This window comes from Parasteatoda tepidariorum, chromosome 5 (assembly GCF_982258835.1).
Source record: "Parasteatoda tepidariorum strain Cologne lab strain chromosome 5, Ptep-v5.0, whole genome shotgun sequence".
Lineage (NCBI taxonomy): Eukaryota > Metazoa > Arthropoda > Arachnida > Araneae > Theridiidae > Parasteatoda > Parasteatoda tepidariorum.
The window spans coordinates 15,297,739-15,325,321 of NC_141759.1; the positions used below are offsets into that span (position 1 = coordinate 15,297,739).

Consider the following 27,583-nt stretch of genomic DNA (forward strand, 5'->3'; position numbering starts at 1 on the left):
GTGGTCCTAACAAAGTGGTTAAAAGAATTGATCCCTACCGAAGAGCGAATGGTGACTCTCCGAACCCCTTTCAAGCAAATACGAGAACTGGATGTTGATCACCAGTTAGGGATAAAAGGATCCATTGTCAACGTACCCAATAACGTGCACAAGACCGTAGATTTTCCTCCACGCAATGTAAATGATTCATTCACTATTTATGTGAAATTGAAAAAAAGCCCAGCTTTCAAATCACATTTCATACATGAACTTGTGAACCCGAAACGGGTGTATGATGCAGCTTACAAACTCCATCAAACACCACTGCACCAGTCCGAAAATATTGTTAATATTGATCTCGATTGGCTGTTCAATGTCTATTCAGTCATCAAAAGAATTTACACAGAATGTGTCTGAGCTGCATTTAAATATGTCTGCGAAATTGTGTACCGAGTAGTTCAGGATTAACAGTTAAAGATGTCCATGATGAAAACACAAGTTTCTTTTCCACGAAAAAAATTGTAATCGCTATGCGGCGATCACACTTTTCTTAATTTTGTAGTAAATCGTATAATTTTCTTTTATTTTTTTTTTTTTTATTTTTTTTTTCTTGGTTTATGGGGTTACAGAACCCAAAAAATGACCAAAATATCGATTTTCTTTTTTATTGCTTATAATAAAACGTCAAACTATTTCAAATGCACTGTAAAAAAATCATCTCCCTATCTACATATTTAAAAAAGTTATGATTTTAGATTGTCCTAATACAGAAACTAGCTCAACAGACAGATTTCAAAGTGCTTTTTCTCATAGATTATAATTTTGTGTTTTAATCTTAATTAAATCCCTAAGGAACTTTTTCTATTTAAGATAAAGCTTTGAATTAAATGCACTTAGTAACTGTAAACTGTGCATGGAATAAGCATTTTATGAGGTATTGCAATTTTTGCAACGTGTTATATATACTTAACACGAGTTTTTAACCTTTTTTCTACTTTTTTGCAAAATAATCTAGAAAAAATATTCTAATTGATGTATCAACAAATGAATGTACAAAATTGTTAAGATGAATATTAAGCACTAAGGAAAAAAAAATTAAAATATGTTAAAATAAAAAAGCTTTAGCTTTTTTAAAAATTTTACATTTTTCAATTGTTTTATAATTTTAAAGAAATTAAACAGTTTAACTATTTTTTGACGATTAATTATTGATTATAAATTAAATGAGCGTGCAAAACAACCACAAAATGATTGATTATACCTTTATTTAAAAAAAATTGTTTCAAAGGTACTGTGACCCTTTAAACATAAATAGTTTACAATGTATGTCATGATTGTAGTTACATTTGAATAGTAAAATAAGTAAAAAAAAAAAAAAAAAAAACAATTGAGTTTTTATCACTTCTTACCTTATTAGTCCCCTGTGACATCCATGCAATAAAGTCAATTCTTCTGTCTATCATACTTATACACTAGACTTCGTAATTTACGAATTAAACTATATCCAACTTAGACTTAGTCATCAATCCTCCCCTCTCTCAACTTTAATATTTTTAAACCTAGTTGAAGGAACAGATAACCCTCTGGATTAGGTACTCTGTTACCACCGTATTAGTCAATCAGTTCTTCTGACTGACTAATACAGCATGCTAGAGCATTTGAATATACAATAAAATTGATTTTTGCCTTTTTAAAGTTACCACTTTGAATTAAAATCATTACTTAACTAATTTAAAGAGCACATTTTGTACATTTAACTCAAATTTATGCATTAAATAAGCATTTAAGGTAAAGCATTTACTGAAATTTGTAGGTGAATGCTGAGAATTAAGTTTAGAAGCCAAGTATCACAACCATATATGGCAGTACTTTTACTTTCGTTACTTGTACCGCCGGTACAAGTAAAAAGTACGTACTTTTACTTGTACTTCGTTACTTTTTAAATTTAGTACTTTTACTTGTACTTTCGTTACTTTTTTAGGGAAAAAGTACAAGTATTTGTAACGGAAATATCGAATGAAATCGTTACTTTTTTCTAAAACTCGGTAAGCTTTCTAAAAAAACAAAAAATTAAATTTTAAAAAAATACTTATGTTTTTTCGATTTATAAAATTAATGTGCAATATATATGCATTCACAGCTAACTTCGTGTTTAAATACCTTCTGTTTCAACTTATACTGCACATTAAATTATTTTTTACTAGCTCAAAGATCACAAAGCTATCTGAAACCCCGTGTTTGCTTTGTTTATGTTTGTGCTTTTAAAACGCGTTTCTAAAGAGTAAAACAATTTTAAATCAATGGTAATTTGAATAAATAAAAATAATAAATTAAAATTAATTGATAAAATTTCTTTTTCGTGCAAATTCATGAAAAGTTTGATATTAAAATTATGTTTGATTTTAAAATTATATTATACGATTATATTATAAAATTATATTATAATATTCTTCCGAATTTAAAAATAAATTAATATCCATAACTTTCAAAATTAAAAATAATTAAATAAATAACAACAATTTTGCAAAAACATTAAAGAACTTAAGAATATTATTCAATAAAATTTTAGGTTACTTTGAATCGATTACCTAGAAATGTACTTTTAAATCGTTACTTTTTTGGTTTAGTACTTGTACTTTTTACTCGTTACTTTTTAAAATAAGAACTTTTTACTCGTTAATTTTTTTAAAAATACTTGTACTTTTACTCGTTACTTTTCAAAAGTAACGTTGCCATATATGATCACAACTGGTAGTAAATTTATAAGTAAAGTTCAGAAATATTGCTATTTAGAGCCCTTTCGCGCCGAGTGTCACAAAGACGTGCCAGCATAAAACCGTATCAATTAGGGTAAAAAAATAAAACTGGTAATCAAAGTAATTCTTTAGCAGTTTATTTGTGGGCGGAGTTATAATTGTTTGATTTATTTAATTCTCCATTACTTTGTTCAAAATAAAATTATTTAGTTATACTTTGAACTAACATTGATTATATATATGATTAAACAAACGATAATTAAAGTAAAAGCGAAGTAAGTCTGTCGAATTAGCAACGACTACGTTTAAGTTTCCGTTTTTTATTTAATTACAATTTGATTCTGATTTTGTACGAATGTTTTTCTGAATCACCCGTTCCCAAGGGGTTAACGCACCTACTTATTCTCTTCACTTGTCAAGCGGAGAGCTAGTTACCTGTGCCAAACATAATCTTTGCCCACTCATCATATTATATCAACTTGTGTAAAAAATGCATAAATTTAATGCAGTAGAGAGGAGAATATCGTTATTCCTTTTTATTAGTTTTTAAAGCTGAGTGAATTAATTGAAAACGCATACCTGCCAAATTTTACGCATTTGGCGTACATTTTTATTTCTATATTTAACACAATGAATGCCATTCAAATTTCACATGGCTTGCCCGTCTGGCCACACGGTAAATAACTACAAACTATACTTGCAAATATTAGACAGATTTTGCTAGTTTTTTTAAAAGGTTTAGTATGACATATCAGACTTGACAGAAGATTTGCTGAAGTTCCTGGCCGCGGCAACGGGTACCCAACTCCTTCATCTGAGTTGCGCTAAATGGCAACTGAGACTATTAGCACAAAGACTTATCAGTACTTTTACTTTACTTTATTTACAAAAATTGGGCACCTGGGCCACGTAGTGGCCCCTACCCATCACCTCCTACATCAAGAAGCCTCCACGCGGTCTTTTATAAGTAGTCCGCGCAGACTGTTTAAAAAGTGAACCAGTTGTGCGCATGAACCCAAAACCTTTCATAAAAGTATTTGAGAGAAATTTATCCTATATATTTGAGAATTGAATCTGTAGTGGTTGACAAGTGAATAAGGCAAACCAATAATACTCATAAATGAAATAAATTTTTAGTCATATATTTACTACCACTTTCTTATTTCAACTATATTCTGTATTAAATTACTCGTTCAGTAAATGGATATCCTCAGTGGTCTGATCGGACTACCTATGAACATACCCTCCAACTGCTACGGAATTTCCGTAGTTTCAGAAATCTTCTTTTCAGACGGTAGCAAAATTAATGTTAGCGTAACTTGTCCACTATTACTTATAAAAGTGCAGGCCATATGGCTAGATTCTTAAGTTCTGATAAAAGTCTTATGAGAGATCCATTTGCTTTAAAAAATTCTACTTTGATTCGCTAAAACTGGAAAGAATTATTTTCAAAATCCTCATAAGTTGGAGGGTATGCCTATGAAGAACCGTGTGGAGGCTTTTCCCATATATCTAGAAATTTACAGAAAATATGAAGTAATAACATTTTGAATTTAGCAGTCGATGTGGTAGCTAATACAAAAATACAAGCACTTTACTTGAGTAAATATAACATTTGAGTATCCAATGTAAATTGACACAAATATTAACACATATTGATATATATAAATATAAACATAATTTAAAAAATATATACATGAGTTGACATAAATAAATATTAGCATAAATTGATACATATTCATTAATTAAATTTCTACGTTTAACTGGCACGTGTTTAATTATAACATATATTAAAAGTCTAAGGTTTAGAGTTCAATGTTGGTATGAAAAGTATAAGTCCTGGATTGAGAATAAGAGCATCACTGAGTTAGAGAAATCTCCCCGAGGATCCTCTGTGAAAGACGAAGCACTTCTTAATTTTTTAGAAGGTTTTGGAGCTCTTTCACAAGTGATACTTGCCAATATCAGCAAACCTGCTTGGTGAAACCAAGAAAGTTTTAAGGCAGAAGGATGCTTTACTTGTTTTTCAGTGGCGCCATCTATGTCATAGAATACAACTTCAACCGCACACACACCTCACAACCCGTTTATAGGGTGGATCCATTCATCCACAGATCGTAATTTTTTGACTTAAACCAAAGAACAATCCATCCCTAATTCAGTACTCCAAGAGGTATAGTTTGTTATGGAAACATGGAGGACTTTGCAACCAGATAGATTTAACGTAGGAGATGGGATTCGAACCCGGTTTACCTCATAGGAAATCGAACTCTCTATCCCCCCCCCCGCAAAAAAAACCTGTCATTATTTTTACTGAGTGATATAATCTTGCTTACTCAATAAAGGGACCATTCTAACAGAACGGTTTCACCATTCCACCATGCACTCCATAGCACGCAAGTAAGTGGTTGGTATCCTGAAATAATCCTAGATTATTTTTTTCATTTAAGACTAATGAGTCGTATATTGTAGTCAGCACATTAGCCAGCACATGTTTGTGTAATAATAAATAAATAAAATGTTTTATTAAAAAACGTATTGCATCATTAAAAACCAGATAATTTTTTTTTTCTTTGAGAAGATAAAAATAAAGTTTTTTTTATTGAACTTTTTGTTGTTTTTATTGCGGTTTTGTATTTAGTACTTCAACTTAGAGTTAGTATCCATGCATACCAATTCGCACACACATCGTTTGCATCCGCATTGACCTGGAATTCTAAGATTCTTTATTATTCTATCTCCGATAAAGGAACATTGTAAATTTTTCATATAAAGTTCTAAGAAAGAAAAAAAAACAGGCCTTTCATGGACTCATAGGAAACATATTATTTTTTTAGATCAAATAAAGATATTTTTTATAAATAAAATACCTTCAAAACTTGAAAAAAAAGGGCAGTTTTGGCTCATGGTAACACATTTCAAGTTATTCTTAGATAAATATCTTTAATTTTAAGCATTTTTTTTTCACTACTAAATATCAAAAATTCGAAGTATCCCATGAAATGAAACTTTATCGCAATTATCACGTTAAAAATAAGTCGTAATTATCCTAATTCTACAAGTTCCACAATTTAATTCGCTATCAATGTATTAAATTTTTGCAGAAAGCGGAGAAGTTGGCTTCCCTGTCAATAATTTTTCGTGATAATAAATTTCAGTTAATCCTAGTAGAAATCTTTTTGATTAAATTGTCACTATAACTTTCAGAGGTCTGGTAATGGCTAGTTCTAGTACTGATATATTTTCTTCACAAAATAATGTATAATGAAAACTAAACTCAGTGGCGCAACAACCCATTGAGAGCCAGGGCCTACTGTACCCATCTCAGTTTTCTTGACCTTGGGTTTAGGAACAGGTGTCCCGGTTTGGTGGTCTGCCGAATGCGGAACCTCTCAGTGTTTAGTCCCCAAGCATGCTTGGTACTCATTTTATCAACCCACTGAAGGAATGAAAGGCTGAGTGAGCCTTACCCGGTTCGAGGATCGAACCCAGGACCTGTGGCACGAAGGTGCGAAGCGATATCACTCAGCCACCAGGCCTCATAATGTATAGTGCCGTTACAAAACTATTAAATGTTCAAACTTTATCTTCTTTGTTTTATTGTTATTAACGCTTTGTATGAAGCCTGATACAATATCTACACGTTTAACGAGGTGGGTCGGCTGTTCAACGACGGATATGAAATAAAATATTTTACGAGGTAGGGGTGGGATAACCTGGTTAGCAGGGCACTTGGCCCATGTCTAACAGGTAGTGGGTCCGATCCCCGCCTGCTGAAGACTCTCCGTGTAATAAATGGTGATTGGCGCACGTTAAATCTGTCGAGTCACTAAGTCATCCATGTTCCCATTGCAAATTATACCTCTGGGGTACTGATCCAGGAGTTTCCTTGTCTTCTGGAATGTGTTCAAAATTACAAGGCTACGGTGTTGAACAATAGTAGTCGTAAGGCCAAAATTGGGACGGCTGTTCAACGGCGGTTATAAAATATAAAATATTTAACGAGTTGGAGCCGTGGAGGCTCAAGTGTTAGAGCTCTCGGCTCCCAGTCAGGTGCCCTGGATTCAAATACCAGTGATGGCTGGTCTATACTAATTCTGAACCCGGCTTGCACCGACGACGATGATGACATAAAATATCCTCAGTGATATACGGATCATGGGTTCGAGGCCCTTTCTATATGGCTAACAGTGAGAGACTTTCATGTTTTTCCTTTCCATGTGACGCAAAAGAGGGTCAGTTCTATCAAAAAGTCCTTTTCGAAAGCAAGTTTCTCCCAATGCTTGATTCAGGAGTTCTCTTGTCTTCTGGAATGAGTTCAACGTTATAAGGTTACGGAGTTAAAGAATGGTAGTCGTAAACTCAAAATCGGATCAGCTGTTTTACGACTTGTAAAATAATTGAAAAAACAAATTGACTTTTTTAGAATACTGTGAAAAAATGTATAAAGAAAAAGATGGCGAGTATACAGTATTCATATAAAGTTACTTTTAATCACTTTCATTGACGATCTATGGCACCACTATGACATTTGTGAGTTGAGCCCTTAGGAAATAATTATTTAGGGGAGACTGACTTTCTTCTGGGGATGTACGCGAGTGTAACATAAAGTAAAAAACACTAACTGATAATTAAATCCTTCTTTAACTAGCACGCTAATAAAAAAAAGGCTCGTATCAGAGCTCTGATATGCATAAAACATTCAAAATGAATAAATACAATCACTATTTAGGGTTGTTAAGCATTATGCCAATAACTCAGTTACCAAAAAATAATTCTGTTATTAGTTGAAAAGATTTTATGCCTAAAAAATCCAATTTTTGACTTGCACTCCCTGACAGTGCCATCAAGACAAGTGAAGTATAATTCATAACTCATTCGTCTAAATGTAGTTGGACAGTTTTAACATCTGAATATATTTCCGTAAATTCATAATTTTAATTTTGGTACATAGTAATTAATTCAAACAATTTGCCCCTTCAATCGTTCTTGATCGCTTTTTAATTTCTTTTCCTGGCTGTGGCCACCATTTTATAGTCCAATCATCAAGATGTTAAGTTTTTAATTTTGGGACGAAAATAATTTTTCGCAGGAAAGTAATTTATTGTTTTTCTTTTTTTTTCAGAGAAATATGACGTTTTTGGTACCACAACGAATGAAAATATCCTTCATATGTAAGTACAGTTTTAGACATATTTCTTTTTCGGGAGAAGGTGAACAGTGGTAGATAGTTCACAATAAAAGAACACGTAAATTTGGTAGGATGGTAGAAATCACATAAATCTCGGTGTGCTGCCGCGAAGCGGCATTAACCGATTCATCTGTAGTAATAAATCGATGATGAGGAGTAGTGAGGAGTAATGGAGATGGGACACGGAAATTTTCTTTCTCTAAGTTTTTAGTTTAACATTTTTACAAAAATGTGGGGATAATTTAAATAAAATATTATATGACTGTTCATAGTTAAAAAATTTTATTGATAATATGCTTAACACTTTGGCTAACCTTAAAAAAAAGAAGAATAAAACGCTGTTAAATATAAAAAAATATCAAATATTTTCGATGGCTCCGTCGTCGAATGAAATTATTCTTTTTTGCAAATAATGTGCAATTTTCATAACTGCTGTCAGTTTGCAACAGTTACTCATGACTCAAGTTGCGCCTATCAATAGCAGGCCTACCAACTACAACGCTTTTTGCTAAATATTTCTTAGAGTGGTAGACATTTAAAAGCCAAAGCCTAACCAACACCTAATTTCGCCAACATTTTGAAAGCCTCACCACGGAAGAGCTAGTACAATTTGACATTGCATGTGAACTTTTAAATCATGTAAGTGAATAACTAAAAAATAATACAGAGAAACATAAACATAGCTACCACTAAAATAAATATTTACAAAGGGCGGAGAAAGTTGGCAGCCCTGCAATAGCCGTCGTTTTCTATATGCTTATTCTGCGAATGACGCAAAACGTCAACATAGAGAAAAGCCCCAAATTTGTAACAATGAAAAGTATTTGTAGACAATTTTTTTAATAGATTAAAACTTACTCCAAAGCTGTATTATCAGGGCTTATAAAAATTTGCAAGAAAATGAGAGTATGGCAGTGATTTTGATAATTCTCCTTTGAGAGAAAATATTTCGCCAAATTGACGTTTTTTTAAAAAGAAATTTTATAACTCTTAAAATATTTAAGTTATTTGTTCGTTCTGAAGTCTAGACAATTCTTCACGGTAAGATGGTATAGATAGTTTAAAATTACAGCTTTGATTCTTGTAAGGCTCTTAACTAAGTTTTTTATTTTTTATTTTTCTTGGCGAAAGAGTTTCGAATAATCATGCTAATTTTTAACTCCCAACCACTAGTTCTGAAAACAGTACATTTTACAAAGCTAGTAAACATTGCGCAACTGTAACGTAAACTGGAAAAGCGTGAACCATTTGTCCAACTTAAGTTTTATTATTATTATAGTAAGTTAGAAGAAAACCTCGAAGATGGTTAGATACTATGGTTGAATGCTTCGGTTCAAACTTCTAACTTCGAAAATGGTTAGAAGTTTGAAGATACTTAGAAATTAAGTTTTAAAATTTTAAAAAAAATTTCAAAACTTTGTAAATTTTCAAAAGCAAAATGATTTAATCTCGCTTCACATTCTTCAAATATTAAAGTTCTATAATAGAATTATTTTATAATTTTTCAGCTTTTTGCATCATCATACTCTGTGCAACTGATTCGTACCAAGCAACTCGAGTAAGTTGATTCTTTATAAGTTTAATTTATTCAGTAGATTAGTACAATGTTGAAATTAAAAAAAAATTATTTAAAATTTTCTTGCCGAATTTGACGCACAAAAGAACATTAACCCTTTCGCGCCGACTGTCACAAATATGTGACAGCATAAAACCGTATCAATCAGGGTAAAAATATAAAACTGGTAATCAAAGTATTTCTTTAGCAGTTTATTTGTGGGCGGAGTTATAATTGTTTGATTTATTTTATTCACCATTATTTTGTTCAAAATAAAACTATTTAGTTATACTTTGAATTAACATTGATTTTATATATGATTAAACTAACAATAATTAAAGTAAAAGCAAAGTAAGTCTGTCAAATCAGCAACGACTACATTTAAGTTACCGTTTTTTATTTAATTACAACTTGATTCTGATTTTGTACGAATGCATTTCTGAATCACCCGTCCCCAAGGGGTTAATGTGTTAAACTTTCTGCGCATACCTTGGAAAATGTTATGTCACTAATATTGTATAACGATATAAATCCTAACAACCCATAACACACTTTACGCCGCTCTTTAAAAAATAAGAAGAGGAGTAAATATTCTAACAATGAGAAAAAGAACTTATATTATTTGACTTCAAATTAAATTAAATATTTAAAATGGAGTGGTAAAATCTTAATGGTAATGATCTTAATATTTGAATGGTAAAATTTTGAAATGGTGTGGATCTTACGAAAGTAATAAAAAACGTACTTTTTTAACTTTGCTATAGTATTTCACATTCTAAAAAACTGTACAAATTTTTAAAGAACATTTTGGATAATTATCTAAATTACAATCCCCGCATCTTCCCACCTCCTGAGCCTCCAATGGTCCATTTGCTTTTAAATATTTAACAGAAACCTCCTTTGAAAACCCATAGCTTCAAACTTGTGTTGCCGTTGAGAAACAAATTTCTTAGAGGAAACGAAATTAGCGTTTTGGCGTATTAAATCTTGAAGTTTAAAGTCTCATTAAAAGATTTCAAACTACCACGATGAATCAATAATTTTTTTAAAAAATTATGTTGATAATGTCGATTTGTTGGCTAATTATGCTTATAGATCTCTTGATAGTTTTGCTTTTAATACATCCTTCCTAACTTAATAGTTCTTTTAACCCTTTCGCGCCGACTGTCACAAATACGTGACAGCATGAAACTGTATCAATCAGGATAAAAAAATAAAACTGGTAATCAAAGTAATTCTTTAGCAGTTTATTTGTGGGCGGAGTTAAAATTGTTTGATTTATTTAATTCACCATTACTTTGTTCAAAATAAAACTATTTAGTTATACTTTGAACTAACATTGATTATATATATGATTAAACTAACAATAATTAAAGTAAAAGCAAAGTAAGTCTGTCAAATTAGCAACGACTACATTTAAGTTACCGCTTTTTATTTAATTACAACTTGATTCTGATTTTGTACGAATGCTTTTCTGAATCACCCGTCCCCAAGGGGTTAATACAACTTTGTAATATCTTTTTCAACGAACGTGCAAGTTGGTAGATATGAAATCCGCAGTAATTCAGTAACACTAAGAAAACATAGGGAAAAAAGAGCTTTAACATTTGCAGTATGTTTTCTTATATCATACTCGTCTCAATATTTAAAATGGTAAATTTCATTTTTTTAATCATCCTGCATTGTTTCAAATACCATTCGTTATACTTAACCCCTTGGGGACGGGTGATTCAGAAAAGCATTCGTACAAAATCAGAATCAAGTTGTAATTAAATAAAAAACGGTAACTTAAATGTAGTCGTTGCTAATTTGACAGACTTACTTTGCTTTTACTTTAATTACTGTTAGTTTAATCACATATATAATCAATGTTAATTCAAAGTATAACTAAATAGTTTTATTTTGAACAAAGTAATGGTGAATTAAATAAATCAAAAAATTATAACTCCGCCCACAAATAAACTGCTAAAGAAATACTTTGATTACCAGTTTTATCTTCTTACCCTGATTGATGCGGTTTTATGCTGTCACGTATTTGTGACAGTCGGCGCGAAAGGGTTAATCACGAAGTTGCACATTAGGAACAGTAGCAGTTTTGAAAACTCCATATCGTACCAAGCAAGGGGATTCGCTTGAATTGGAGACGATTAAACGGTACTTTAGACTTGTAAGTTTTAAATTGTGCAATATGTTTTCTATATCATTCTCTTCTCTATATTTAAAATAGGTTAAGTACTTAAAATGGTACAATTATTTTTTGTAATCATCCTAAATATCTTCCTGCATGTTTTCTAATACCATTCCTAAAACTTAATCACGAAATTGCACATTAGGAACAGTAGTAGTCACAAAACTCTATATTGTACTAAGCACAGGGATTCACTTGAATTGGAAACGAATAAAACAGTACTTCAAACATTTATAAGCTGAAACTTCCAGACAATCCAAATCATAGCACACCACTGATACAAATAGCAGCATTATACAGGAAATGCAAGCTTTAAAACCTGAGACAGGTCAATGAACAAATTCAGAAACATTCCTGAATGATGAAATCTGGGAGTTTTCCTCACGATTCCAAACGATTACATACCTGCCAACTTGATTTTACAAAGTTGATTACGTGAAAGATTTTAAAAAGTGGTAGTAAAACAACGATAAAGTTAAGAAGAATTTTCTAAAAACAAAACTATTAAAACATCAATAGTCATAATTAGCCAACAATTGCATCTTATCAACATATTTTTTGTAATTATTGATTAGTCATGGTAGTTTTAAAAAAATTTTGAAACGTTAAACTTCAAGATTTAATACGCCGAAACGCTAATATTGCTACCACTAAGAAAATTATTTCTCAACGGCCGTACAAGTTGGCAGCAATACAATTCTTGCATCCCTCCATCGATTTGAAACTCAAAACTTCTAAAACTATCATTTTGAAGCCAAAATGGTTGCAGAATGTCACAAATGTGGCCAAGATGGCAAAAATGTTAGTAAGCCGAGTCTTCCATAGGAATTACACCTGGCGCTATTTTCTCTGCAAATTACTTTAGAATTACAGAACTTTTCTAACTAACCTGATTATTAAGGAAATATTTCCTGAATATTCTTCAGAGAGAAACAAAAGTTTTAAAGAATTCAAAAATGGTTTCTTTGTCATCTGTTATTTTTAAAAAATTTTTGATGTTTAGTTGAAAAGGTATTCAAATGATCAAAGAGGTGAATGGAGTTGGAACCGTGGAGAACAACTTATCGATGACCAACCAAGAACAGCTGCCCAAACCAATTGGCCATCCAGCAAAGGAGATTCTGGTAACATCAGAGGTCAACCAGCATCCAAGACAAACAGAGGTAATTCAGATATCAATCACAGCCACAAACTTTTACGTTTTTTTTTCAAAAGAATTTTTGAATGATGGCCTGATGCGTCTTATTATAGAAAAAAAGGAATGGTTTAAAAAAATTTACCGCCCCACTAAAAACACTTAAAGTAAATGAAAAAAGTATTAATAGTGAAGTGGAAAAGTAAAGGGGGTTTAACATTGGTACAAAGTTGGTAATTTCACGTATCATTTTAATTTTAAATATATATTGATCCATGATGGTGTTTAGAGAAAACATGCGATCATACAAATCCGTTGCTTAGCAGCAAATGATATAAATTATCTATTTGTGGATAAAATTAAAGAAACCTAGAAAAAATAAAGGAATTAGATATCAGTGGAGTATTTGCCAAATTTTACGATTATTACACATACATGACTGACTATTCCCGTGTTGAGGACTCTTGATAATAGGCGTTTGCATACCTGCCAACTTTTACGCATTTGGCGTAAAATGTTATTTTTATATTTAAAGTAGTAGTAAATATATACTATTTTTTCTTTTATAAACTAAATTTTTAAATGATTTTCATCACCACTATTCCTAAAAAAATTAAGCATATATATTAATATGTGTTACTATCATGATAGGCAGCTTAAGATTTTTCAAATACAACGTATTTTTTTGATTAAAATTGAAATCTTTATTCCATTCTAATACCACTGGGAAAAATCATAATGGAAGGGATTAAAAGTTGGCAGGTATGCGTTTGTTTGAAGAGCGGTCGTAACATGACGACTTTTTCCACCTGAATAATTTTTGAAGCTGATATGTTTTTCCTATTATCACGCATATATTTAATCTTTAGTTTATTAGGATTATGCAATTTATCGCTATATTTTAATCTGAAATTTGCCAATGGCAAATATTTTAAGAAATAAGTGATATTCAACACCTAATTATCTTAAGCATATCAATTTTGCTATTTTTAATAACGCTACAAAAATTGCGCTTTATCACGTGATAAAGCGCAATGAGAGATGTCAACTTACTCCGGACTGAGGACAAATATGTTCGAGTCGTAGTCTTTTTATGTATGATTCTTGGTTTACTTATTTGATAAGCCACTTTAAAGTTAAGCGGCTCGAATTTTTTTAAAAGTTCGCAAAATTAACCAAAAATCTGCACATTTTTGTTCGTAGCTGTCTACCATTCTTTAAAATATTTTGTTGAATCTGGAGTAGCTGACGTTTCCGAATAAGAGTGCCATTGTTATTACAACACTACAAATAGATTAATGTGCGGAAAGCTAAATTTTATTTGCAAGTTCTTACATGTTGGAAGTAATTGCAGTGCAGACAATTCTGCATTATCCAGTGATGTCAATACTCCGGACAAATTTAAGGAAAAAAATGGTTGAGAACTACGAACTAAAATTTACAGATTTCCGATTTAATTTTACCAACTTTTTAAAAACGCTCAACACACTTAACTGTTAATAGTATTTATCTAGGTATCTGCCTTTCGGCAGTTGCCCATTCATTGGAAATAATTGCCTGAAGACATCTCAAGGGACATTTTTAAGTTAAATAATAGCTCTATACAGAACGATTAACTGTTACAAAGTAGCGTGACGACAAAAGCCTTTGAATTATTTGGAAATAATGGTGACTAAAAACCCTATAAATCAAATTTACTGTACCAAGAATTAAACTATAAAAGACTACCACTGGAAAATATTTAGTCCCTGTCGGGAGCAAGTAGACATCTCTGTTTTTCACGTAATAAAAAAGAATACTATCGCCATTTCAATTCCAATGATGCCAACTGCTCCGGAAGCGTTAAAATAACTTTTAAAAAAATTTAAGTAACTACGAAGTAAATTTTGCAAATATTTGACTATTTTTGCTTGCTTTTTAAAAAGTATAGCATTACAGAGATGCCAACTGCTCCGGACGCACCAAAATACGTTAAAAAATGGTATATAACTACAAAGCAAATTTTGCAAATAATTGACTATTTTTGCTTGCTTTTTATGCTTGCAAAAATGCTGCATGCTTGCAAAAATGCTTTTTGCTTGCTTCAAGACGCAACTACTATATACCTATACCTATAAATATTTAGAATCTGAGTACCAGCCTAATAAAAGGCTTTAGCTCATTAATCTGAGTGAAAAAAGTTTGTAAATTCGGAGCGAAGCTCCGAGAAAATATGGGGTAGATGTTTAAAGGGTGGAGTGGCTATTAACTCGTCTTCACTGGTTTGGTCTGGACATCAGAGAACAGGGCTCTTTCCCTGCATGATGGAATTTAGAAGCACCATTGCTTCTTCGTTTTTTTAGCAGATTCTGCAGCTCCTTTATGATGGATACAAGTCTAATGGATGTTGAGACTGGAGAGGAGATTTTCCGTTGTTTTTGGAATTTTTTCCTGGGGCGGGCCTCGCACCCAGAATAATTGGCAGTATGCTCTTTATTGCAACTATAAAGTGGTGAATCATATATGCTTACGAATTATTTAGAAATAGTGGTGGATAAAAATCTACTAAATTGAATTTATTAAACCAAGAATCACAATTGATAAACTACCACTTTAAAATATATATTTGCTGTCCGGAGCAAGTTGGCATCTCTGGCATTATTTAAGATTAACAACGTGATGAATTATATAAGCTTACAAATTATTTAGAAATAGTGATGGATAAAGATCAACTAAATTAAATTTATTAAACCAAGAATCACAATTGATAGACTTCCATTGTAAAATATATATTTGCTGTCCGAAGCAAGTTGGCATCTCTGCAATTCTGCAAATTGATTAATGTGTCGGTAGTTAAATTTGAATCGCTTGTTCTTATAGGTTGGAAGTAATTGGAATACAGATAATTGCTCTTCATCACTTAAAAAATAAGAGTACTATCGCCATTACAATACTGCAAATGTATTAATTTATAGGGAGTTAAATTTTAATTTCTTGTAGAAAGTAATTGGAATAAAGACAATTGCTCTTTATCACGTAATAAAAAAGAGTACTATCGCCATTACAATACTGCAAATGTATTAATTTATAGGGAGTTAAATATTAATTTCTTGTAGAAAGTAATAGGAATAAAGACAATTGCTCTTTATCACGTAATAAATAAGAGTACTATCGCCATTACAATACTGCAAATGTATTAATTTATAGGGAGTTAAATATTAATTTCTTGTAGAAAGTAATAGGAATAAAGACAATTGCTCTTTATCACGTAATAAATAAGAGTACTATCGCCATTACAATACTGCAAATGTATTAATTTATAGGGAGTTAAATATTAATTTCTTGTAGAAAGTAATAGGAATAAAGACAATTGCTCTTTATCACGTAATAAATAAGAGTACTATCGCCATTACAATACTGCAAATGTATTAATTTATAGGGAGTTAAATATTAATTTCTTGTAGAAAGTAATAGGAATAAAGACAATTGCTCTTTATCACGTAATAAAAAAGAGTACTATCGCCATTACAATACTGCAAATGTATTAATTTATAGGGAGTTAAATATTAATTTCTTGTAGAAAGTAATAGGAATAAAGACAATTGCTCTTTATCACGTAATAAATAAGAGTACTATCGCCATTACAATACTGCAAATGTATTAATTTATAGGGAGTTAAATATTAATTTCTTGTAGAAAGTAATAGGAATAAAGACAATTGCTCTTTATCACGTAATAAATAAGAGTACTATCGCCATTACAATACTGCAAATGTATTAATTTATAGGGAGTTAAATATTAATTTCTTGTAGAAAGTAATAGGAATAAAGACAATTGCTCTTTATCACGTAATAAAAAAGAGTACTATCGCCATTACAATACTGCAAATGTATTAATTTATAGGGAGTTAAATATTAATTTCTTGTAGAAAGTAATAGGAATAAAGACAATTGCTCTTTATCACGTAATAAATAAGAGTACTATCGCCATTACAATACTGCAAATGTATTAATTTATAGGGAGTTAAATATTAATTTCTTGTAGAAAGTAATAGGAATAAAGACAATTGCTCTTTATCACGTAATAAATAAGAGTACTATCGCCATTACAATACTGCAAATGTATTAATTTATAGGGAGTTAAATATTAATTTCTTGTAGAAAGTAATAGGAATAAAGACAATTGCTCTTTATCACGTAATAAATAAGAGTACTATCGCCATTACAATACTGCAAATGTATTAATTTATAGGGAGTTAAATATTAATTTCTTGTAGAAAGTAATAGGAATAAAGACAATTGCTCTTTATCACGTAATAAAAAAGAGTACTATCGCCATTACAATACTGCAAATGTATTAATTTATAGGGAGTTAAATATTAATTTCTTGTAGAAAGTAATAGGAATAAAGACAATTGCTCTTTATCACGTAATAAATAAGAGTACTATCGCCATTACAATACTGCAAATGTATTAATTTATAGGGAGTTAAATTTTAATTTCTTGTAGAAAGTAATAGGAATAAAGACAATTGCTCTTTATCACGTAATAAATAAGAGTACTATCGCCATTACAATACTGCAAATGTATTAATTTATAGGGAGTTAAATATTAATTTCTTGTAGAAAGTAATAGGAATAAAGACAATTGCTCTTTATCACGTAATAAAAAAGAGTACTATCGCCATTACAATACTGCAAATGTATTAATTTATAGGGAGTTAAATATTAATTTCTTGTAGAAAGTAATAGGAATAAAGACAATTGCTCTTTATCACGTAATAAAAAAGAGTACTATCGCCATTACAATACTGCAAATGTATTAATTTATAGGGAGTTAAATATTAATTTCTTGTAGAAAGTAATAGGAATAAAGACAATTGCTCTTTATCACGTAATAAATAAGAGTACTATCGCCATTACAATACTGCAAATGTATTAATTTATAGGGAGTTAAATATTAATTTCTTGTAGAAAGTAATAGGAATAAAGACAATTGCTCTTTATCACGTAATAAATAAGAGTACTATCGCCATTACAATACTGCAAATGTATTAATTTATAGGGAGTTAAATATTAATTTCTTGTAGAAAGTAATAGGAATAAAGACAATTGCTCTTTATCACGTAATAAATAAGAGTACTATCGCCATTACAATACTGCAAATGTATTAATTTATAGGGAGTTAAATATTAATTTCTTGTAGAAAGTAATAGGAATAAAGACAATTGCTCTTTATCACGTAATAAATAAGAGTACTATCGCCATTACAATACTGCAAATGTATTAATTTATAGGGAGTTAAATATTAATTTCTTGTAGAAAGTAATAGGAATAAAGACAATTGCTCTTTATCACGTAATAAAAAAGAGTACTATCGCCATTACAATACTGCAAATGTATTAATTTATAGGGAGTTAAATATTAATTTCTTGTAGAAAGTAATAGGAATAAAGACAATTGCTCTTTATCACGTAATAAATAAGAGTACTATCGCCATTACAATACTGCAAATGTATTAATTTATAGGGAGTTAAATATTAATTTCTTGTAGAAAGTAATAGGAATAAAGACAATTGCTCTTTATCACGTAATAAATAAGAGTACTATCGCCATTACAATACTGCAAATGTATTAATTTATAGGGAGTTAAATATTAATTTCTTGTAGAAAGTAATAGGAATAAAGACAATTGCTCTTTATCACGTAATAAAAAAGAGTACTATCGCCATTACAATACTGCAAATGTATTAATTTATAGGGAGTTAAATATTAATTTCTTGTAGAAAGTAATAGGAATAAAGACAATTGCTCTTTATCACGTAATAAATAAGAGTACTATCGCCATTACAATACTGCAAATGTATTAATTTATAGGGAGTTAAATTTTAATTTCTTGTAGAAAGTAATAGGAATAAAGACAATTGCTCTTTATCACGTAATAAATAAGAGTACTATCGCCATTACAATACTGCAAATGTATTAATTTATAGGGAGTTAAATATTAATTTCTTGTAGAAAGTAATAGGAATAAAGACAATTGCTCTTTATCACGTAATAAATAAGAGTACTATCGCCATTACAATACTGCAAATGTATTAATTTATAGGGAGTTAAATATTAATTTCTTGTAGAAAGTAATAGGAATAAAGACAATTGCTCTTTATCACGTAATAAATAAGAGTACTATCGCCATTACAATACTGCAAATGTATTAATTTATAGGGAGTTAAATATTAATTTCTTGTAGAAAGTAATAGGAATAAAGACAATTGCTCTTTATCACGTAATAAATAAGAGTACTATCGCCATTACAATACTGCAAATGTATTAATTTATAGGGAGTTAAATATTAATTTCTTGTAGAAAGTAATAGGAATAAAGACAATTGCTCTTTATCACGTAATAAAAAAGAGTACTATCGCCATTACAATACTGCAAATGTATTAATTTATAGGGAGTTAAATATTAATTTCTTGTAGAAAGTAATAGGAATAAAGACAATTGCTCTTTATCACGTAATAAATAAGAGTACTATCGCCATTACAATACTGCAAATGTATTAATTTATAGGGAGTTAAATATTAATTTCTTGTAGAAAGTAATAGGAATAAAGACAATTGCTCTTTATCACGTAATAAAAAAGAGTACTATCGCCATCACAATACAGTAGTGTGCCGGCAGTTAAATTTTAATCACTAGTTCTCGTATGTAGGAGGTAATTGGAATGCTGACAATTGGTCTAACCAAGACACCAAAGGAGGCTCGGATATGGGATGGAGTAACCAGCAGCCTCAAGGTAACAACAAAGGTAGTGCCTATCCAGATGGAAGTGACGACGGCTCTCCAGGTGATCTCGAAGTACTTTTGAGGGGTGTTCCTGGCATGGATTTCCCAAATTTTCAAACAATTCCAGACACAGACTTCGACTGCAGCCAGATGCCATCTCAAGGTTATTATGGAGATGTTGACGCTGGTTGTCAGGTTTGTAGTAGTCGTTTTTGACATGATTATGTACTGACTTGCTGTCTTGAACCTCCAGCAAGATGGTAGTAATACTTATTTTTGCGTCTGCCCTACTTAATTATAGTTAAAACATTCTTATTTACGTGTGAAATCTTTTATATTCATGATTTTTTTTTAAAACTCGTGTAAAGCTTTTACTTTTCCTAATTTCCTAATCACTACACCACAACTTACTTTTTTTCGAATAAAATTAGCTTTTATCTTGCTTAATATAGTAGTTCTAAGACAGAGATGGGAATGACGTTAGCAGTTTTTGATTGCAGTTGCAGATAACTCTTGATTTCTATCGCAGACTCTTTTGTATTTTCAGAAAATTAATTCAAAGCATTCTTTCCAGAACTCTCTGACAAGGTGTTAAATTAAGTTCCAAATCCATTTAGTTTATCTCTTTTAAATGTTCTTGCTGTTTCGCTAGAACTACGACAGAATTTTCTATGAATTTCTCAGACTGAAAAATGATTCCCAAACAGAAGACATATTTGAATTGTATAATATCTTAAAATTTTGGTCTTTAATGTGCAAGTCTTATCTACAAGTGTCGTAAAAGGATATCAGAGTATTGTTTTCGTACTGATCATTGCAAATCAGATTTCCCAATTACGTTACTAATGTAAATGACGTTACTAATGCAAACGACGTTACAAATGTTAATAGATTTCGTGTATCTAAGAATTAGCAACAAAGAAAACAATCTAAGGAAAAAAGAACCCATTTAACGAAAAGAGATTAACAGTTTTGCTATACCGTTTACTAATAATTGAAGTATTTTTTCTTGCAATAATATGTTTAGTTTATTCATTTAAAAAACTATATAAAAGCATCAATTTAAAAAAAATTTCTATGATTTCATTGTATTACTAGCTTAATACCTTTTCTTCATATGGGGTGAATAAAAAAAAATTCTTCAAGCCGTCTAACTGCTCTTCCACGATCGTAAGATCTCAAATTATATCTTGTTAACATTTTGCACTTAATTATAGCAACACCTCACCGAATTCTACGGAAATCAGTTCAACAGCCTATGGTGCAATTTTGGTCAAATACCCAACACTATGATATTTCGAACAAATGAAGAGATTGTGTGCACTACATTTAATACAAATAACGGATACTGCTCTACCACGCCATCTATGTATACTTGATTTTAGTATTAATGGTCGGCTGTCAGGGACGCTACTTTGCATAAATCAGCTGTTCCTTTAGCAATTGTCAAGCAGTATAATTACCAATTATATCACGATAATACTTTGTACCTATTTTATTATATTTGGCACCTGCTATACTTACCCTGAAACATTTGAGTATTGAGCGAAATACTCGTATCTGTGGTAGCAGGGTGGGGTCGAGGGAACTTTTATAAGACCTTCAGGGGGACTTTAGAGCAGGGACATTTCTCTATCTAGCTTTTAACATAATGTTTCAAATAGTATTAAGTATTGGTGGGAAAAAAAGTTCTTTTAATTCTACTCAAATAAACATAGATCCATCACCCTGCTGTTCCTTTAACTATTTTGCGTTTACTGCATAATAACAAATAATCTCAGGAAAAAAAACTTATCTAATTTAATGAGGGTTCATTTAATTTTCTAAAAACATATCTAATTTCATGATGGATGGTTCATTTCGGATTCTAAAATCATACCGAATTTAATAATGGTTCTATTCATTTTCTGAAAACATGTCTAATTTAATGATGGTCCGTTTCGCTTTTTAAAAACCTATCTAATTTAATTATGGTTCATTTCATACTCAATAAACCTATTTAATTTAATGACTTCTCATTTTATTTTCTAAACACCTATCTAATTTAATGATGGTTCATTTCATATTCTAAAAAAATATCTAATTTAATGATGGTTCAATTCATTTTCTATAAACCTATTTAATTTAACACTAGATTGTCCAAGGAAGTCATTCTGACTGCTTTTCAACTGTTTTTTCATATGCAGAAAATGTACAAATAATAATGCATAAATTACTTTTTTTCTCCAAGTGCAGTAATTTTTTTTTATTGTTAATATTTGCTAATATCTTGTTATATAATAGTAAATAATATAAAAAATATTAAAAATTAATTAAACAAATTTCTTTACACATTATTCTTTCGCAATGCCGTCATTTTGACTGCTTTTGGGTAATATAGGTATATACTAAGTTTCAGTCTTTCTAGAGTTAATGATAGTTCATTTTATTTTCTAAAATCATATTTAATTTAATGATGGTTCATTTCTTTTTCGAACAGGTATTTCATATTTGCCAACCAGGAAACAGAAAAGATTCCTTTTTATGCCCACTCGGAACAATATTCAACCAGAAATACCTTGTTTGCGACTGGTGGTTCAATGTCAACTGTTCCGAAACTCAGTCCCTTTACGAACTAAACAAAGATATTTACAAAGATACTGCATCAGTCACTGATAAACCCACGACAACAACAGAAAAGATGCTACCCTGGTCTGCCCAAGATCTTGACGGGAAACGTCCCGGTAAAAGTTGGAACAACCAAGGACCACCAGGAAAACCAGTAAGTTGTCGGAATTACAACAAGCGATTAAATTTTATGGTGGCCGGATCACGCTATTGGTTGAAAATGACGTGACTACTTGTGGGATGGGAGATTGGTTGCGTTGACGCGATTTGAATTACTGAAAATTTTGCCCTTAAATGAGTTAATTTTTGATTTTCTTTATTTTTAGTTAATAATTTATTATTAATTTTATTACATTCTCAAGATATATAGCAAAACTAATTTTCAAATGTGTTTTTTAGCCTAATATTTAAAACAAAATTCATTTAAATAAAAGAAATGTCTGTTCGATCGAAAACAATATTGTAATTTACTGAATTTTAAAAATTCGCTGATTTTAAAAAAATAGTAACAGTTACAAATGTTATAATGTATAATGCATATGACTAAATAAATATTTCTCTTCAGAATTCAAAATAAAAATACTATTTACAATTCACACAATTTTGGATAATTTCTATTAGAGTTTAAGTCATGGAAGTAAAATTTAATACTGTTATTAAGTAAACATTAACCCGATCACGCGTGGAAGCGTAATCTGTACATAAAGTCAACTTAACACCAGCCGATGCATATCATCTTCTTTCGCACACATCGTAATGTCATTTTCGACCAATAGCTTGATCTAACCACTTCGAAATTTAATCGCTCGTGAATTACAAATTTTTATACTCTAACCATCACCTCCTACATCAGAAAACCTCGACACGGATTTTTATAAGTAATCTAGGCAGACCATTTAAAAAATGAACCAGTTATGCATTTTCACCGAATTTCCTTTAAAATTCTGAAAGAAATTTATCTTATTTAAAAATTTATGTATTTGTCACATGTTAATAATTTATCTACATGTTAATAATTTAAAAGTTCATATGCAAGGCCACTTTGCTCTAGCTCTTTGGTGGTAAAGTTTTTAAAATCTTGGAAAAATTGACAAAATTTCTGAAAGGTTGTGCTTTTAATGCCTACCACTCCAGAAATTTTTTTTCAAAAAGCATAGTAGTTGACAGACTGTAAACTTTTCGACCGTGAGAGGAGTTTAACCCTTTGACGGTTATGAACGAGTTCAGCTCGCAATCGAATCGGGCTCGTAAGGCGCACAAACGAGTTCCGCTCGGGAGCAAGATTTCGACCGCAACGAGCACTACTCGCGTAGTGAAATTTTTCCCCAATGCGCGCTGACGAGCTGAGCTCGTTCGCCATTATTATTCTGCATTGACTATGTTAAAAACGAAAAGTACGTAAAAACTGTTATTTATGAACTACGAATACTTTAAGAAATTTTTAAAACGAGTGAGGCGAGCATCTACTGCATCCAGAGATGCCAACTTGCTCCGCTTTGTAAAATAGTATTTTCTAGTGATGGCGAAAGTCAAGTTACTTTCAGTTTAGTATTTTTTCTTTTAAGTAATTTTTTCACCACTAAATAACAAAAATTATAAGTATCATATAAAATGCAACGTTCCAACAAAAGTCTACTGGTTACTCTACTTAAAAGTAGGCGTAACTGTCCTTCTGCAAAGAAATTTGCTACCACTTTATTATAACAATTCCAGAGAGCGGAGCAGTTGGCATCGTCAGAGAAGGGTGACATTTTCGGTAGAACAGCGGTGAAAAACAGCTGCCGCTTTCGACTACTATTTGCTCGTAACACTGCGCGAATTAATGAAACGGAAACTGCTCATTTCCCTGACCATCAAAGTGTTAAATAAATTTATGACTTTTAATTAAAAATGAAGTAATTCTTATTATAAAGAAAGTTTTTAAAATGAGTAATTTCGCTGCAATAAATAATGTATATCCAGAAAACGGCACACCTAAGAATGATTTGGTTGCTGAAAAAATTCAAACTCTCAATCGCAATTTTCTTCGAAAATGATCGAAATTTAAATGAAAAACGTTTAAAAATTTCCAACAAGAACGAAGATTGTGAAGATAAACATCTGAAAAATTTGTAATAGAGATAAAACGGTGTTGCCACTTTCCAGAAAAATTTATAAACTAATATTAAAATATCAAGGAATCAAAATCTTTTAACTATTTACCATCGATCAAAAATATTTGCGAATAAATAAATTATTTGTATTACAACTGACCAACCGAATTCATAAAATGGATGTGAAATTAAAAGCTATAAAATTTACGATAATCTTATAAAATTATTGTCAGCACTTTTTAAATTATTTCCTGACTGTGACAAACTTGTAAAACCTCTTAGATATATGGAAACGCACTGCCTGCTTACTTTAATGTTTAACCAAATATTATACTACGAACCAAATATTCAGCTAAAATTCCACGACGAATGTATAGGGCCACTTCGCCGCCCAGGTGCCCAGAAAAATCAAAACACTAGGACTAGGTATATGGATAATACTTTTTAATGTAATTTAATACTCTGTTTAAAAACTTCCATTATATAGAGAGAAAATCATTATACAGGAACTTCTTTGTAGTTAAACTCTACTGACATTAGTTATATTGGTTAAATTTCATTGGCACAATGGCTTTTCTGCTCTATTCACTTGGTTCAGAAACTCATAGTCAATTATTAATTTTTAAAACAAACTATGCACTATCGCAACCGTTATTTCCAGTGATACTACAGCAATATGATTAAAAAATAATTTTTTGAAAGAATTTTTAATATAGTGAGCCATCGCGAATAATGGAATTATTGCGGATGTAAGACGGTGCACTATAGCGAAGTTCAACTGTAATAATTATCAAATTATCTTTGGGCTAGCAAATCAAATAACATTTTCTGTGGTTGATTTCAGAATGCTGTCAGTATGGACATTCCAAGCAAAAGAGGTGGAAAATCATATTCGGGTAACGCCGCAAAATCGTGGAGTCAAACAGATGTTCAGCAAAAAGAAGTAACATTTTCCTGGAGTACATCTAAAAACTATGGTAGCTCTTCATTTTCCGCAGGTGCTTCAAATCCAACACCTAAGCCTATTTGGTATGGTATAGATGGCAAACCAGCTAAAGACCAAAGTGAGCCACCCCGCAAACATAATGGCCTGGTGCAGAGTAATGCTCCATTCGGGACAAGAATGAAAGCTAGTCCATCCATGCCTACAGCTGGTACTTGGAAACCTTCAACAGACCAAACCACAACAACACCCAGCTGGAGAAACAGCCAATCAACAACAGCAAGTTCTCATGGATGGTTAAACCATCCTGAAACTTCCATTGTTCCATCCGGAGTGGATGGAGTTTGGGAACAGGGAACAACTGGATCACTGGAACAGAATGCTGGAACTTATTTCGATAGCGAGAGGGATAATTCTTTAAATTCCATACCTGTTGGAACTTCACAAAATCATAAGAGACAGGCTCTGGTAGATATCAGCAATCCCGAAATTCATACGACACCAATTGAAACCAAAAGTTCTTTTCTGGGATCAACCACTGCAACAAGCTTGGGAGATTGGGTGAACTTGCCCGAAACATCTATTGTTCCAAGTGACGTCAAAGGAGTTTGGGAACAAGAAACAGTTAAAGAACCCGACTATAGTATGTCACCGTCGGTTATAGGTGCCAGAGGAATCGTCATCAAAGCTTCTGGATCCAGGCCAAGAGAAAGCCGATTCCAGTCTTCAACGACAAGGAACAGAGTTTGGAGGCAAAGGCCATCCACACGAAAAGAAAACAGATCCATGGATCCATCAATATCCCCAGAGAAAAAGTGGGGTAAAAGAAGAACCTCGAAATCGAAGCAAACCGCTCGCAAAAATATTGCTACTAGAACCAACTCTGTTGCAAAAAATCAATACTGGTAGTACAGAGTATGCTAAGAATTCAACAACATGTCACTTTACCTTGGATTGATAAATGACTATGTACAACATAAAAAATGTCCCTTAGATGAAGGTATATGTTTGTAGTACATTCACTGCCGAAAATAAGGAAATCTGTAATTATTTTTTGTTTACCACGAACAAATTTTTCGAAATAATGACATTCTACTTGGCGACATTGGGATATTTAACATCATTTAATAACAGCCTTAAAAACAAAGGACGCTCTCGTTGTCGATGGAGATATCGCCAACTTGGTAATCTTGGAGATATTTTTGGCAACAAATGACTTCTTTAAGCTCAAAATGCACAAGTCTTGAGTATAGAAAAGGCATAAGGACGTGAAATATCAGAGAATTCACAAGAAGCTTTTCGTTCCTCCAAACAAATCGGTAGTTGATGGACCATTTGTATTGGTTTTCATATGTGAATCTAACACATTTTGTTAATACAGAATTATATAGTTCCATCTTAAGTACAGAAGAAAAAAAAACGTTACGTAGTTTTATTAAAGAGTATTTCAGTTTAACCATCGGTGCAATATAATTTAACTGTCATCTATCAAGCCTATTCATTCATTATATATCTAATCGAAATTCGATCTTAATTCTTCCATTTGAGCCATTTTCATTTAGGTATTTATTTTATCGTAATAGATATCACGCACAAGTTTTCATATTGAGTCTATTTTTTTTCTTTTGCATTATACAAGAATTAAAGAAGAAATATCAATAATAAGGCATAATTGCTTAGAAATTAATCCTCCGCCAGTAAGAATATAAAAGTTATTTAACACTTCATTTTACTTATTTTAAATGTCATTTTGCGCAATTGTTTATTTTTGTTTTTTAAATCTGTAGCAGAGGATTGATGATGGCTATTATTTTTACTCTGATATCTGGTGGAGGTATTTAGGGGTTTTGTAGATGGTTTTATTCCTAGATACTAGATTGAGTTTTGTACAATTGATTATATGCGGGTATTTATTTATTTGTAGTATTTTTTAGTTGTTTATAATAAAGTTCTTTTAAAGAAGAAATTGGTTCGTTGTTTTTTAAGTATATTCTGTCATTTCCGAATAATAGATTCGAAAGTCTATATTGATATATACTCATGAACCACAAAATACTGCAAAAAAAATTTATACCTATTTAAATAGGAACTGCACCGAATAGCGTCTCGTTTTAGCTTTCAGTAAGAATTCCAAAGAATATCACATCATTATTTTATAGCTTTCCATTCTAAATATTTTGAGTCGATATTTCGACATAAACTAAATAAGCAAATATATTATTGTTCCAAAAGTATTTCATATCTTAGTAGCAGTAATACTTTATACACCATGGGCTATTGGCGACGGTCTAGGAAATACCTCCGAGGATGATCCTAAGACTTGGAGTCACAATTTTGATCCTCTACACCTGGGGTGGCTCCCCTTCTTTG

At 31.3% G+C, this 27,583-nt stretch overlaps 1 protein-coding gene across 1 annotated transcript in view; it reads left to right on the forward strand.

Moving 5' to 3' along the window:
* The window catches only part of LOC107447160 (uncharacterized), a 59,660-nt gene extending 32,481 nt beyond the window's left edge, over positions 1 to 27,179 (forward strand). Inside the window, exons 2-7 of the mRNA XM_087163456.1 lie at positions 7,861 to 7,909; positions 9,435 to 9,484; positions 12,673 to 12,832; positions 19,497 to 19,765; positions 22,050 to 22,331; positions 25,115 to 27,179. Coding sequence (XP_087019582.1) covers positions 7,867 to 7,909; positions 9,435 to 9,484; positions 12,673 to 12,832; positions 19,497 to 19,765; positions 22,050 to 22,331; positions 25,115 to 26,122 — 1,812 coding nt within the window. The 5' untranslated portion in view covers positions 7,861 to 7,866 and the 3' untranslated portion in view covers positions 26,123 to 27,179. The remainder of the gene's footprint in view (positions 1 to 7,860; positions 7,910 to 9,434; positions 9,485 to 12,672; positions 12,833 to 19,496; positions 19,766 to 22,049; positions 22,332 to 25,114) is intronic.
* The last annotated feature ends 404 nt before the right edge of the window (positions 27,180 to 27,583 follow it).